General features: G+C 42.8%; 1 protein-coding gene across 1 annotated transcript in view; it reads right to left on the bottom strand.

The window, feature by feature from the left end:
• DPP6 (dipeptidyl peptidase like 6) overlaps positions 1–14,607 on the bottom strand; it is a gene marked incomplete at both ends in the record, with an annotated part of 396,779 nt that overhangs the window by 105,891 nt on the left and 276,281 nt on the right. The window contains one exon of the mRNA XM_082277080.1: positions 6,377–6,429. Within this exon, the coding sequence (XP_082133206.1) occupies positions 6,377–6,429 (53 nt within the window). The remainder of the gene's footprint in view (positions 1–6,376; positions 6,430–14,607) is intronic.

The following is a 14,607-nucleotide window of genomic DNA, read 5'->3' as shown; positions in this document are numbered from 1 at the left end:
ATTTAATTAGCTGAAAATGGGTTTTATTAAATGCTCTACTTTTTCCTCTTAAAGTGTGGGCACTAATACAAGTTTATAAACGTTAGAGTGAAATTGTGCAGTAGTCTGTACAATAATTATTGCATATTGCCTCCATTGGGTAGGTACAATCTCTCTTCTTGCTTTGCAGATGGGGATACTGAGGCACAGGAATTTTTAGTGCTACAGAGACAATGTGTAACAGGCCAGATCAAAATGAAACAGAGCAGTGTTGGACAAATGGGCAGATGTCTGAAGTAGATTCAGTTTCCTGAAGTTCTTTTATCCATGATTTTAAATAATGAAACACAATTTCCTTTTGCTGTGAGCATGCAAATGGGAACATGTGGAAGGGTAAACTTCCTGTCTTTCAAAATATACAACAGGATACGTACAAAACTGATTAAGTTTTCCTCTAATTAACTTTGAAGTCCATTTCTTTTCTGCCAGTGGCTTGTGAAAAAAAAAAGGAAGAATAGTGAGAGCTCTGCAGAGAGATCTATAGACATCACTTTGAAAATTTACCCACAGTGAAGCACGGGCTCAGTTCCTTTCCCTGTAACCACTTCTGTGGATCTCCAGCATGTTTTGTGCACTCACTCCACTCCTGGGACTTCTCTTGAAGTTACTGGGGCTCAGCATGGGGCACTCGTGCAGGATTTTACAGACCCTGGCAGCGTAGGCAGGAAGAGCTCTGTGCTTACCATGTTCCTCTGAGCCCAACACATGAATCTGGTAAGAAATATGGATTCTGCTTAGGAGTAACTGTGCACAACTCCTTCCTTCTCAAACACAAAATCAGTGAGGAGTGGGAATAACTGCTGATTTTCTCCCTGATCCTGGTAAAAACATTTGGAAGCTCCCACTGACATGTCCCAGCTGGGTGTGCCAAGAGCTCCTGTGAGGGAGTCAGCACTAATCCCTGATACTTGGCTGTGTCCAGAGGAAAATGGTTCATGCAGAACTGGGAGAGTGCTAGGAGGTCTGAAAAAACATGTTTTATGCTGGACTTTATTTTGGGGAATGCAAACATAACTGGAAAAAAGTGTAGCATTTCTGCTGGCCACAGCAAAAGATTAAATACACAAGCACCCCCTTGGATATCTATCCAAAATTAGCTCTTGCTTAGAACCTGCAGAGCCAGATCACACCACTGGCCCAGCAGCATGCACTGGTGTGAAAACACTTTAATTCTGGTGAGGGAAATCTTGTAACTGGGTTAGGGAAACAATCTGGTCAGTCCCAGCCTGACCATAAAAACCCCCAAGAAATGAAGTTCTTCCCCTTATTTCAGTGAAGGATGTGAATGACTAAGATAACTCATATTGGACTAGGTAACAGCAACATTATTAAACCCACAAAAGAATAAAACAATTTTCAGTGTCTGTTTTTCAGGTTGTTGTCTGTACTGCTAAATTTTTACTTTCCAAAATTAGGAAAAACAGTATTAGGAAATAACTGTATATGGTATTTGAGTTCCACATTCCCCCAGCACACTGCAGGAGAGCTCCCTGTTCCACATCTGGACCTGCAGATGCTATCACAGTACCTATAAATTACAAGTAGTTGGCAACTGCAATGCAGCAAGTGCAACTGTGGTGCTATGAGAAGAGCCTTGCAAAAATATTTATAAATGGAGACAGCTGCAAGCAGTTATCAGCAGATATCTCTGAAAAGCAGCAGCAGTCAGAGGGGAGCAGATGGGACAGGACGGAGATGCTCATCCCAGGAACACGGGGCTGGTTCCACTAGATGGCACCCGGCGCCAGCATCGCGTTTTTGGGTGAGCAGCAGGAGAAGAGGTGTCATGAAGGAAAGCTGAACGGAGCATAACCCCCATCACACCTCCGCTCAGGAAAACGGGAACTGCGGATCTCAGCCGGCTCCCCCTGTGGAAACCATAAACCACGGGCCATTGAAAGCAGGAGGCGAATGAGTCAAACCAGCGAGGGTTTCGACCCTGAATTTGCCAAGAGGCTGGGAGAAAGATGAAGTAACAAGAAGGGAGGTATCAAATCTGCACAATCTCTTTCCTCTGCCTTGGGCTTATTTTAATTTTTAAATCAGATCCTTTGAGTCTATGTCATTGGCATCTATTAGTTGTCCTGTAGAGACCCAGTGTGGGCAGTTTACTTTGACAACAGCTCTTGTGGAAAAATGTTGCAGCTCTGTATAAAATACCATTTGGGAACATATGTGCTGAGGACATTCCCAAATTGATTTGTCAAACTTATTGGGAGCTCGAAATGAAATCTGGAAAACATTGGTATGAGCTCCTTTTGACTTCAGACACAGCCTGAATCTGGAGAGCCTGCAGAACGTGGCAAAAATAATTAGAAAATTCCCTTTAAAAAACAATTTATGCTGGCAGATTAATGCCATGTTATTTTAAAAGTGATGCCAGAGATTAGGTTAATTGGCTTCCTTATTAGTTAGCCTCAGCAGGGGAGCAGCAAGGGCATGAGAGGGTGCAAATCCTAAATTGCCTGGCAGATCATGGCTGAGGGTGGGGAAGAGGATAGAGAGAGGGAGCACAGGGAAAGCGACACTGTCACAGCCCGTTTCCAGGAATGACTGTGTGCTGAGCAGGAGGATACTGTGGAGGGGAGCGAGTTTGTTCCCCAGCAGTCACTGCCTCACCTGCTGAGCTGGAGAGATGCTGAGGGCCACGGGCACACACCAACAGGGGTAAAGCTGTGCCTGCTTGCACAGGAGGAAAAACTGGAAACCGTTTGTAGAAGTGGCAAAGGGGTCATTGCTCAGTGCAGAATTTTCTCACTCCTGTTACTGACAGGTGGATGACAAGGATGGCTGCTTGTGGATTGCAAATGTCATTGTCACCAAAGAACCTGGAATGTCAAACTGAACTGAACCTTGTGCTGTGTCGGTGTGCTGTGTCCTGCCCTCAACAACCTTCATCCCCAGATACCCATCAGAGCAATATTCCTGTGTTAAATATGAAATAGGTGAGGAAAAGATTTTTACCCCTTCATCCATCAAAGGCTCTACTTTCAGCTGATGTGTTTCAGCACCTGTTACCTCATGTTCACCTGCTAGACCTGTCCTCTCTCTTCATGCACCACCCTAAAATATACATAGAGCTCCACAGGAATGATAAATGCCCATGTTCCTGGGAAATGGCAGTGTGCTGCCCTTTGCACCACTCACATGTACCATGATCACCTGAAAGATCAATGAAATTGTCACTGCACAGTATGGTTTACAATGCCTGTGTACATATCTGAAGCCTAAACTTTGCAAACCACACCTGTACCAACATGAGATTCAGGGATCTTTCCAGCCCTTCTTCAGCTCGTGGTCTCCTGATCCACCACCACCTCACCATGCTCTGAGGACATCAATGCCTGATACACCTGTGCACCTTCTGGTGTGCTCTCACTTTCCAAATCTCCCCCTTATGCTGGAAACTTCTCCTCTGACACATCCAACCCTTCAGTTTCCTGTGCCACTGCCCAACCAAACACAGAGAGTGAGGAGAACCATAGCTGCGTGCACAACCAAGTTGAAACTGGGGGGAAAAAGGAGCTGGTTGTCAGGGACAAAGATCATGCAGTAGTAGAAAACTGCTTGGACCACTGTATTGTAATTTTTCAGCATTTCTAATGCACATTATGCATGATACTTCTATTTTTTCCACCTTTGTTTTGTCTGGAATAGAACTGCGCTGTCAGTCAAGCCTTTTTTGCTCTTAGCCAGGTTTGCTGCAGACACAAAGCTTATGTGCTCCTGCTGTGTCTTCATCCTGTTGCTGAACACTTTCAGCCCACAAGCTACTACTCAGATACATTGCCAGAAAGATGGAGTTTTCAAAAACTAAGCATATTGAGTAAATTCCCAGCCTGACCGACCAACCAACCAACCAACCCAAACCAAAACATAACCAAACAAAACAAACCAAAACAAACAAAAACAAAGAACAAACAAGAAACACATCACCCCCCCCCAAAAAACCACTCCCCCCCAAAAAAAAAGGAAAGCAAAAAACAGATTGCAGCAGGGAAGGGAGAAGACTGAAGAAATCTGGAGTGTGTCACATGGGTACTACAGCTTTAACAGGGTTGATGGTGAGAAATCTCCTAATTTCCATGTTTCAACCATACATGGAAACAATTTAACATCAAGCTCATGATTTTCTGTGGTGAGCAGGTCACAAGATGGAAGCTGGAACGAGGCAGGCTCCACAAGCTCCAGGGCTCAAAGATTTTAAATCATGTATGTCTCTAGTACACACTTTTTTGTACAAAGTATTGTTCGTCTGTCACTAAGTAGAAGACAAAGAAGTTATTTTGGCTTTGTTGTTGTTGTTGTTTCAGGGTTTTGTTGGGTAGCAGGTTTTCTGTGGGTTGGTTTGTTTTCTCCTGTTCATTTTTTCGTTTGTATGTGTGTGCATGTGGACTAGTATGCTGACACAAATCCTTGAGGAACACCTGAATGTAGATAGGATTTTTATGCAGAAGAAACGCTGAGAGATGTGTTTATATCTGTACTTCTCCACTGTCAAACCTACTGGTTACTGTACCAAAAAAATAAAAAAGAATTGGAAAGAGGGCAGGGGACTAAAAAATGTAGGTGTTGCAATGTCTGATTCTAGGCCTTTTGCCCTTAAGATATCATACCCCTGTTGAAAAATTAGTTCCCCTGAGGACTGGCCAGCGGGAAAGCTGCTGATCCACGGTGCACAGAACAGTGGGAGCTGTCTGCAGAAAGCAGTAGGAAACACTGAGCACACAGGCATGGCCAGGACCCATGGAGCCTGAAATCAGCCCCTGGAGGCTGAAATCAACAGGTCTTTAGGACACGTTCCAGTGTTTTCCCAAGTCCCAACACACTTAATACAGTGGTATTGGTGAGAGAAAGCAGATAGCAACTGAAAGGGGAGGTTCACACTGGATATAAGGAGAAACTTTCTGCCTGTGAGGGCAGTCAGGCAGTGTGACAGGTTGCCCAGTGAGGCTGTGCAGTCCCCATCCCTGCAGGTTTTCAAAATCCAGCTAGATAAAACTCTGAGTAAGCTAGTTTGAGCAGTAGGTTGGACTGAGTTACCTGGTGATAATATGATCACCCTATGTACAAACCAGAAAACGTTTTTTCAGTCTTGCATGTTTTGCCAGCTACTGCAAAGATCCAAAACATCTTCTATCTGTTTAGCCATAATGTATAATAATGGCAACCAGAAGAATCTTGGCAAGTATTTAAATGAGTCACGTACAATGATGGACAGAAACGGCAAAGCACAACTATATTGTCCCTTTTACCCATTTCTACACAGTTATCACCCCTAAGATACTTAAAACATGCAACCTGACATCAGCTTCCTGGCTTTTAGCTTCATATTTAATGACAATCAATTGAGGAATTTTGTTGTGGAAGTTATGCATTTCCATGAGTGCTATGGAAATGTCACCCTGAAATGCTCTGTTCCAGCATATGTCTACATGTGACTCTGGTGTGGTGGCATCCCATTCCTGACCAGCTGGGCCACTACTTCAATTGCATATAGAAAAAGAAGGTCTAATTTAGGGAAAAGAAGGTAGAAACTAAGAGCTGAACTCTAAAGAAACAAGGCAGGTGATGAGTGGTTGGGTGATGGAGTTGGAACCACAGGCACCATGAAGACAAAGCGTAAAAAGGGGGTTTAAAAAAACTTCAACTGATCAAAGCTAAAGAATCAAAGAATCACAGAATGATAGGACGGTTTGGGTTGGAAGGGACCTTAAAGAACACCCAGTTCCAACCCCCCTGCCCTCGGCAGGGACACCTTCCACCAGACCAGGTTGCTCAAAGCCCCACCCAACCTTACTTTGAGCACTCCCAGGGGTGGCGCAGCCACGACTCCTCTGGGCATCCTGTGCCAGGCTTCACCACACTCAGAGGAAAAAATTTATTCCCAATATTTAATCTAAACCTCCCCTTTTTGCATTTGAAGCCTTGTCCTATCAGTCCATGCCCTTGTAGAAAGCCCCTCTCCAGCTCACTTTCAGGCTCCCTTCAGGCACTGGGAGACTGCAATAAGGTCTCTCCAGAGCCTTCTCCTCTCCACTGCTCTGGTGAGTGGCCAACCATGGCTCTCAGCCAGACACCACCACATCTATATTCTAGACAGAAACCCTGAAATCTGGAATATGGAATTCATGTAGTCTGACTCTCTGGGGAAGCTGAGTACTTCTGTTTCCAGACTTTGTCATCTTTTGCATGGCACACAGCTCAGTGGATGCTGCAGCTGAAAGCCAGGCCATTGCAAAGGGCTGTCACAGGAAACCATTTGTAACAATACACGTTGTTTTGCAGGATCCTTAATGGCTGAGTTTTTAAATGAAGACATTGAAAAATTGCTTACCCATGAGGTATTTTGCTGAGGACATAATATGCTGTGTATGAATGCTGATACACCTGCAAAACAAAATTAAGAAAAAAACAAAAAAAAAGAGATTAGTAACTGTCACCTGTGTTAATAGGGTTCGCTTTCTGCAAAAATGCTCTAGCGTATGTGGCTGAGAAGCTCTTCTAAACACTTCAAAATCTCTAATAGAAAAGAACAATGCATTAATCCACTTAGAGCTGTTGTGTGTTCTTTTCATCCTGCACTTTGTTACGGTGTTTGGCAGATCGTGCACACCCAGATGCTCGGTGTCGTTACCATGGCTACCAGGTCTTTGATTAAACTGGGGGCACACGGGTGCTGCAAAGGCTAAATATAGAACAGTCATTAATGAGGACACCTTGGTCAGCTGGAGACATTCTCCATCATTATAACTAGACACAACAGGGACACAATGCATGGTTTTTCTGCTTTATTTCCACATAAATAAAACAGGGAGCGGTGCTGGGTGATATCAGAGCGGGTTGTCAAGCCCCTGTCAGCCAGGAAATAAAACTGTATTGACTCAAGGCATAAAGCTGGCCTCATGTTTGTGTGACCTGCTAAGTTGCATCTTCATATCCATCTGTGCTCTTTGGGCCTTGGGGAGGAGCTGGCCAGCTTGCACAGCAGCTCATCTCACAGGGGGCAGTTTATTACTTATTTTCTAAGCAGTAAATAATAACACCAGAGTCAATGTCAGTGATTTAAGAGGTGGTGATTTTCCACTGGTGACAGCACAGTCCCTTACAGTGATCAGAAGTCAGGGCACCAGTGTGAAAGGTCTAAATATGAATCATTTAATACAAATTTATACAGGGATCACTTTTTGCTATTCTGTCCTCTTACTGTATGCTCCTAAATAAATAAGTAAATAAATACGTCTCCTAGCAATGATTTAATTTGGCTTCTACTTAAATCTTTAAACCATTTTTGCTGTCCAGCAGCTCTCATAAAGCATCCTGTCCCAGAGGACAAAGAAGAAATTTCTTGAATACTTGCTTCACCAAGCAAGTTCGATCAGAATTATTTTTCCTAGGCCCCTCTGTTTTTGCACAAGTACTTTTTTTTACACTTATGCCAAGAAACCATGAGATGTCCTGGATGATGCTGCCAGCCCCAGCAGGGGCCATCCCAAGCACATCATTAGCATCACAAGTAAGCATGACTCACTCCCTGCCACTCTGGAGGGCAAACCTGTACAGAGGTGTCTAGAACGGCCCTGCAGCTTCCGGGCTCTCAGTGAAGAGGCAGATAAACACGAGGCACATCAGGAAACACAAGGCACATCATCCTGTAAATATCAAATCAAACTTCTCTGTTACGATTTGTAACCAAACACTGAATCCTTACACCACTGCATGAGCTCCCTGAAAACCAGGCACAGAGGTGGAAGTGGATTTCTACCTATGAAATGCAGAGACTGATGTTGGATTGAAGTGATTCCCTTCTTCCCTGTGCAACTCACTCCCTTCATTACAAGGACATCATGAGGTCACATCCCCATCTCCTTTCTGGCATTCGGATCCATAAGGACTCTTCAGTCAAGGTGATCCTTTGGTGTGCTGCTATCAGGGGAGGTCTAGGAATACAACTGAATTGACCACAAGCCAGCATTTGTTTTAGTACAAGTATCCTTTTTAGATCCACCTGTGTCAGATGATGTCAAATTTCCTCACCCTCATCCAGTCATACCAAAGAGCTCTTGAATCTTCTGATGTTGATACCTGAGACCTGGCTGATGCCTTAGAGTTTATTCCAGCTTTGATGAAGTCCTAAAACTGCTAAAATTCCTTAAACAAAAAGCACTGGAAGATTCAATCTGCCTACAGAGCTGAAAAACCTGATAATACATTGTCATTAAATACTGAGCCACTTTTGTCTTCCAATATCCTGGCAGTAGGATGAAGAAAATGATGTAGATATATAAATTCTGATCTGAGGCTGGGACTGTAGTTCAAGGTAATGAGCCATGCTGTGTTATCAAATACCAGAGACATAAGCCCCCCAAAATGAGCATGAACAGATGCCTTCAGGGGAAAATAGACAAATGTGGCAAGCTGGAGGTAAAAGAAACAGCCAGGGAAATTTTGAACAGGACACCTGCTGATGTCCTTGCTTGTGGTACAGAGTCCTACAGCCATGCTGGAGAGTTCAGAGCTGTCTTAGAGCCATTAATGGAGACTGAGGCAAAACATTTTCTTTGCTGAGAGAGCTGAGGAGTAAGGAAAACAAAAGTTATAGGACACTCAAAGAACTCTTTTATTTTACGAATGACATTTGTCATTATCTTGGGTCTTTGGCCAGACTCTCAAATATCTCGCATGAGCTGTGCTATAGTATACAGTCTTCAAAGGCTTGCAGCTGGCAGAATTCACTCACAGGAGCAAAATTTTGTCAGATAAATCCTTACAATATGTAGGTTTGCTTATGTAAGAAATAACTACTTGTATGAGCAAAGATTTCAGGATCAGGTATTTATTATTATTATTAGGACATGAGCACACGCAGCTCAAAAATCCCTCTCAACCCAACAACCTGTTTGGAAAACACACTGCCAGAAATACTCCTAAGCAGAAAAGAATCCAAGAGAAAAATCACTTTATGTCTTTCTGAGAAATTAAATGTCTGCTTTCCTCTTAGATATGCAAACCAAATGAAGTTAACTGAACTTTTTGAGAGGATGACTTTTTTTGCTTAATATCTCTACTAAAATTTCTGCTGGGGTCAAGATGAATTTGGCTATTCATTTTGCAGTAGGAAAAATCCACAGCAGGGAAAAGTGCAGGGAAAGAGAGAGCATTCTTCTGAAACCCAAACTAAGCCTCAGAGAATGGAGAGTGTTTAAAAGTTAGTACTCATTTCATTAAACCTGTCTGTTTCTGAGGCTTGGCCAAAAAAAATAGCTGTATAAACTGTGTGTTCCCCTTTTCTATCAAAGAGTGTGGCAAAAGCCAGTGACTGATTTGATGCTCTCAGCCCTGATTTTTAGCTGGATCCCAGAAGCATTACAGCTCCTCTCAGTAGAGAGGCATCTTTGGGTTAGAAGAAGTTTTGGCAATTGTTCTGCTATGTAGACTCTGTGTGCTGAGCCATCCCACCAGCCTCAGTCAGAAGGGGTTTGAGAGTGCTCTGAGGGGTTCTGGGTACCACCACACTCAGGCCACAGAAGCTCCCATGCAAGCTGTCACCAACAAGTGCTGTAAAAGTCATTATGCTAAAACCATTGGGCCAGAAACTCCCCCACTGGGCTTCTCATCCCAGCTCACAGCACAGATCTTGTTTACTTTCAATCTAAATTATGCTCTGCAACAGGTGCATGTTTACATTGAAATCATAAAGGGACTGAGAGACAGATCTATCTGTTCCCACTGAAGTCTTGGAAAGGCAATTATCCCTCTAAAATTCAGAAGAATGCAGGGATAATTATATATGATAACACCTTTTTGAGAAGCCACTGACCTCGTTTTATGTAGCCAGAAGAAGAAACCTGGGCCTGGCCAGATGACAGCAGAAATGGAAACTGCAGCACACAGAGCAGCAGAGAAGGGCATGTGCCTCTCCCATGCCACCAAATTCCAAAGGAACAGGGAAATTGTGGTTCCAACAAGGTACAAAAACAAAATGGAAGAAGCAATTTCTGTTCTCTGTCACTACAGAGCAAAGTATAGTGTGAATGGTAATGTCTCCTTGGAAGAACTTGTTTAAGTACTGTAAGGATACAGGTCCTAGTCCAGCAGGGCTTGCTGAAATAGAAACTATATGCTATTCAAGCATAGAATGGATTTGGACGCCTTTATTTATTCTGACTGTTCATATACTTTAAATTAGAACCCATAGCTCTTATTCTTGCCCCAAAGTAACTGCAGAAGTATGTGACATAAATCCAAGAAGTTTGTGGAATGGTTTTTCAGCATCTTATGACTGGTATGAAAGATTGCACTACCTGCTGAGGATTTATCACAAGCATGAGGAAAAAAAGAAAGAGTTTAGGGTACACCTCCATCTCCTCTGTCTGTTGGTTTCTGTCTCACTTTGTGGGCTGATGCCAGCACCAGCAATAATCAGCATTTACAGAAGGCTTTCTTTAATGTTTGCATGACAAGGTGCTCAGTCAATACAAAGAAGAGGCATCTCATTTCAAGGTTTACAAACAAGGAAAAGGGGGAAAAGCCCTTAGAAGAAGGCCCCCTAATCAGCCCAATCCACTCATCTTCCAGCAGGCTGTTCTACCAAAACAGCTGATTTAGGGTCTTACCACCTGGCATATAAAACAGCTCATAGATCTGGGATTAAACCCAGGTGGACTGGCTGCCGTGAGCTCATGATTGTTACTTACTTGATAAATACAGGAATAAAGCATGCTTTGCATCCATTTTCTAAATGGCTCCATAGAGCCACCTGGCCCCTTATACAGTAGTGTTATTTACATTAAAGAATTGCCCAGAAAGCTCACAAAAAAAATCCCATAAAACTTAGAGCTCGCAAGGGACCAATACAGGGCAGAGCAGAAGTGCAAGCTGTTTGCAGCTTACAAGGCCAAATGCAGAATTTCTACTGTTTAGTGTTTTTCTTCTTTTTCAGGAATCACACATTTTACCCAAAAAGTCACCCCAGTGCTCCCAAATAAAAATGAACACACTAAATAATCATCAGAAAGAAAAGTGCACAACAGTTTGCTAAAGCCTGAAAATAGCAAGAATATATTTTAATGTAATTAATCATAAAGCACTCAGGATTTATCTGGGTAAAATGACTCATTTTTTATTCTGTAACAATAAAGTATATCAACAAATAATAGATCCCCTCAGGATTCTTAACAGACCCCAGTTGTCTTGATAATATATCTGCTTCTACACTGTGTAGTAAGACAGTAAAAATATATCACAAGTGGCTGGTGAAACAGGAGCTGCCAGATCCATTAAAAGGGTTTCCCACAAAGAGTCTCTAAAAAGACATTTGCTAGAAATAGATTGTACAGCCCATTTTCCTACTTATGCTATGAGCAGACAAATCCCCAAATGCACATATGAATGTCAAACCAATTGAATAATCCCAAACATTTGACATAATTACATATTCCACCTTTCAAAATGGTCCTGGCGCCCTTAAACAGTAACTAACGCTGTGATGCAAAATATGCAGGTAAAAGATGATTTGCCATTTGGCCTTTAGCATCTGTGATATTTAACCAGGCTCTGAAGCTGACAGATTAACAGGGGAAAGAGAATAAAGTAGAATGCAGGAAGGCTGCTGCTATGCATTAGCAAATAGCTCATGTATTTGGTACCCTGTTTTCTCACAATGGTGTGAAAGGGAGGGGAAAACAAGTTCAGGAGGAAAATCACAAGCAAACACTACTCAGAGGTTGTGTTTCAATCTCCTGCATGGACATATCATGCTTATAAAGGATACAAGTCACTACCGCACTGTCACATGGACCCTTCTATTGGTCAGTCACCAACAAGGAAATATGATGTTCACTTTACAGGGTAACAGTGTTGTTCATACAAATCTTCCAGGAGAGAAAAGGATAATTAGTTTACTAAAAATACCTCATTGCCATAACCTGTTATGGTAGTCTGTGGAGGATTAAAGCAGGTCGCTGTACCTGTTTGCAGAATATTCTGTATTTTTTATGAACGTCAACATTAAAAACTAAATTTACACTTATTATGTCAACGCCATTTGCCTTGACCAAAATTCTTTATGACACCATTGGTTTTGTTGAACCCTTCTGTTCTGTTGTGAAGAAATCATTCATTTGCCATTACATGTTGAATTGGCCCTCCAAAGGGATGAAAAATCCATTCCTGTACCTGACCACCAACTTCTGTGTAATGTTTTGTTCAATTTCTGTACTTTCATTCTCCCCTCTATTTGTGATTTAGAGCACAAGGGGTTACCTCTGGCTGAGGCATGGTTGGGTAATGGCCTTTTCATTTTTTCCCTCAGTGGAGACAGAATGGCCAGCAGTGTTCTCCCCAGCCCAACTATTTTTGCAAAGGATTATGATCATTTTATAGCTAATAGGCACTCCATAGTAACCAGCTCGGAATTAGATTCTCTCAGCAACATCATGCTATCTATTCCTTTTGTGGCACTGCAATAAAAAAGGAAAAACTACCGAAATCCATACTGGTGTTTTGTACCTTGCACTCAGTGAAGCTTGATTGCTTGCAAGAACAAAACAAATCAATAAAGCTGTATAATTTGAGGTCTCTTCAACATTCTCATCTTTCAGATTCATTGTGATACTGACCCATTTTGCTTTCTTCTGCAACAGCATATTCTCTTTTGTCCCTGCATTGAATTATCCCTTTATACTTTATCACTTCTCCAGTAATGAACCTCCAGTACAGTCTCATGCTGTGTGTCAACCTGCTTGTACAGCCCTCTAAGGAACACTGCCCATTTCTCTTCGTGCCTCTAATAAATTAGAAAATCCATAATGAAATGCTATCAACGAGCACTTCCTGAGCATTGGTTCAGCTGGCAGCCAATAACCCACAGCTGTCATCAAACACCTGATTTGTCGTATCCAGCTGATCAGCCACATGTGTGATGTGCTCACAGCCACAGAAAGGGCACTCTGGCACTGCTGGGACATTCCAGCACAGTCTGGGGAGCTCAGGGGAGGGCAGAGTTGGAGGAAATGGGCTTGAGCAAGAAAGCTGATGAGAAGAAGGGGTCTCTGAATCAATCAATGTACCAAGAATTTGGCAACTGGTTGTCTGTTCTGTAATTGTCTCTGTATTCCAGAGGAACTAACTTAACATTTGGGAAAAGCAGGGGGATATATATCTGGGGAATGAGTTTATTAGAGTTGTTATGGGAAGCAAACCTTTTTCTTGCAGAAAGGAGGGAAGGATCCCGATCCAGCAGTGTAACTGTGCCTGGGTGAGGTGACACAGCCAGCACCAAACTGTCAGTGCCTCAGAGAGACCCAGCGGGGCCGTGCCTCCTCTCAGTCATACCAGCATGGATCGCTCCACTCATACCCAACGTCGTAGGAAATCAGCAGCTCGGTGTCTCCAGAACAAGGAAGAAACTTTAGCACTTGATTTGGAAGAAGGAAGTAACACAACAGGCAGTGGATCACCAGGAAGAGTGTTTGCATGCTTGTTTTTCAAATCTTTTAACAACTTAATCTCTTAAGACTGAAAATTAAATCATTGTCCTTGTTGTTTAAAGGACAACCAGGACAGATCTCCAGCCATGCCGTGCTGTGAATGCCCTGCCACCCACACCAGAGAGGTTTCCTAAGAGAATAATCTCACATCAAGGTGACATGAGGAAGGGACAGCACATTCCTTCCATGGGGACTTGCATTTTGGAAGCATTTGTAACGCAAGCTGATTGCGGTGGGGCCATGCACCACAGGCAGCACGCACGGTTAGTATGTAAATCTCTCCCACAAATATACAGAGGCTGTGCTGGGATTAGAAGCTGTTTTTCCAAGCACCAAACCAAAGGTCTGTGAAACAACAAAGCCAAGGAGTTATTCCTTTACAAATAGTGTCATCTCAAGTTTGCAAAACAACCGTAAACATCCACCACAGTAATGGATGGGCTGCTGTGTTGTAAGGTAATGCTGCTAATTCACCTTCCACAAACTGATTATCTATCTCAGTTGTTTCATGATAATAATTCTTTATTAAAAGATTGGTTTTCAAACTACACTTTTGAGAGCCTTCTACTGCTGACAATGCCAAAAGGGAATTTCAAGGCTGCCTTGAGGATTTATGACTTTGTGACGGCAGCAGAGTGGAGTGGAGGCTCTTTTTGTTACAAATGCAGCTCCAGAAGCAGCTCAGGCCACAGGTATTAACATACAGCTCGTGTGCCAGCTCTCACCCCTCGGAGAGCGTTAATCCAATCTGCCAACTGCTGCTGCACTCTAATACAGCTCTGCCCTGCCAAGCAATTACAAAAGCCTCCTTTTGCTCCCGAGCCACCTGTCCCTCACAGCGCTTCACTGGCACCACAAAGCCCTTGCAGTCACTTGCTTAAAGGACAACTGTTCCATTTTTAACTGGTAAATAAAATGGGAGCTGCAAAGCACTCAGTAGGATTTTTACACCAGCCTTTGTGCACTTGTTGATGCTCAGGTTATTGGGAAGTAGCTGCAATGAAGTTATAAAGAATTAAGAATGAGGGTTATGAATAATGAGCTCATTCTGTTGTTGATCTTTTTAAACTTTTATCAA

Source organism: Coloeus monedula (genome assembly GCF_965178545.1).
Source record: "Coloeus monedula genome assembly, chromosome: 1".
NCBI lineage: Eukaryota > Metazoa > Chordata > Aves > Passeriformes > Corvidae > Coloeus > Coloeus monedula.
This window is presented reverse-complemented; position numbering and strand designations above follow the sequence as displayed.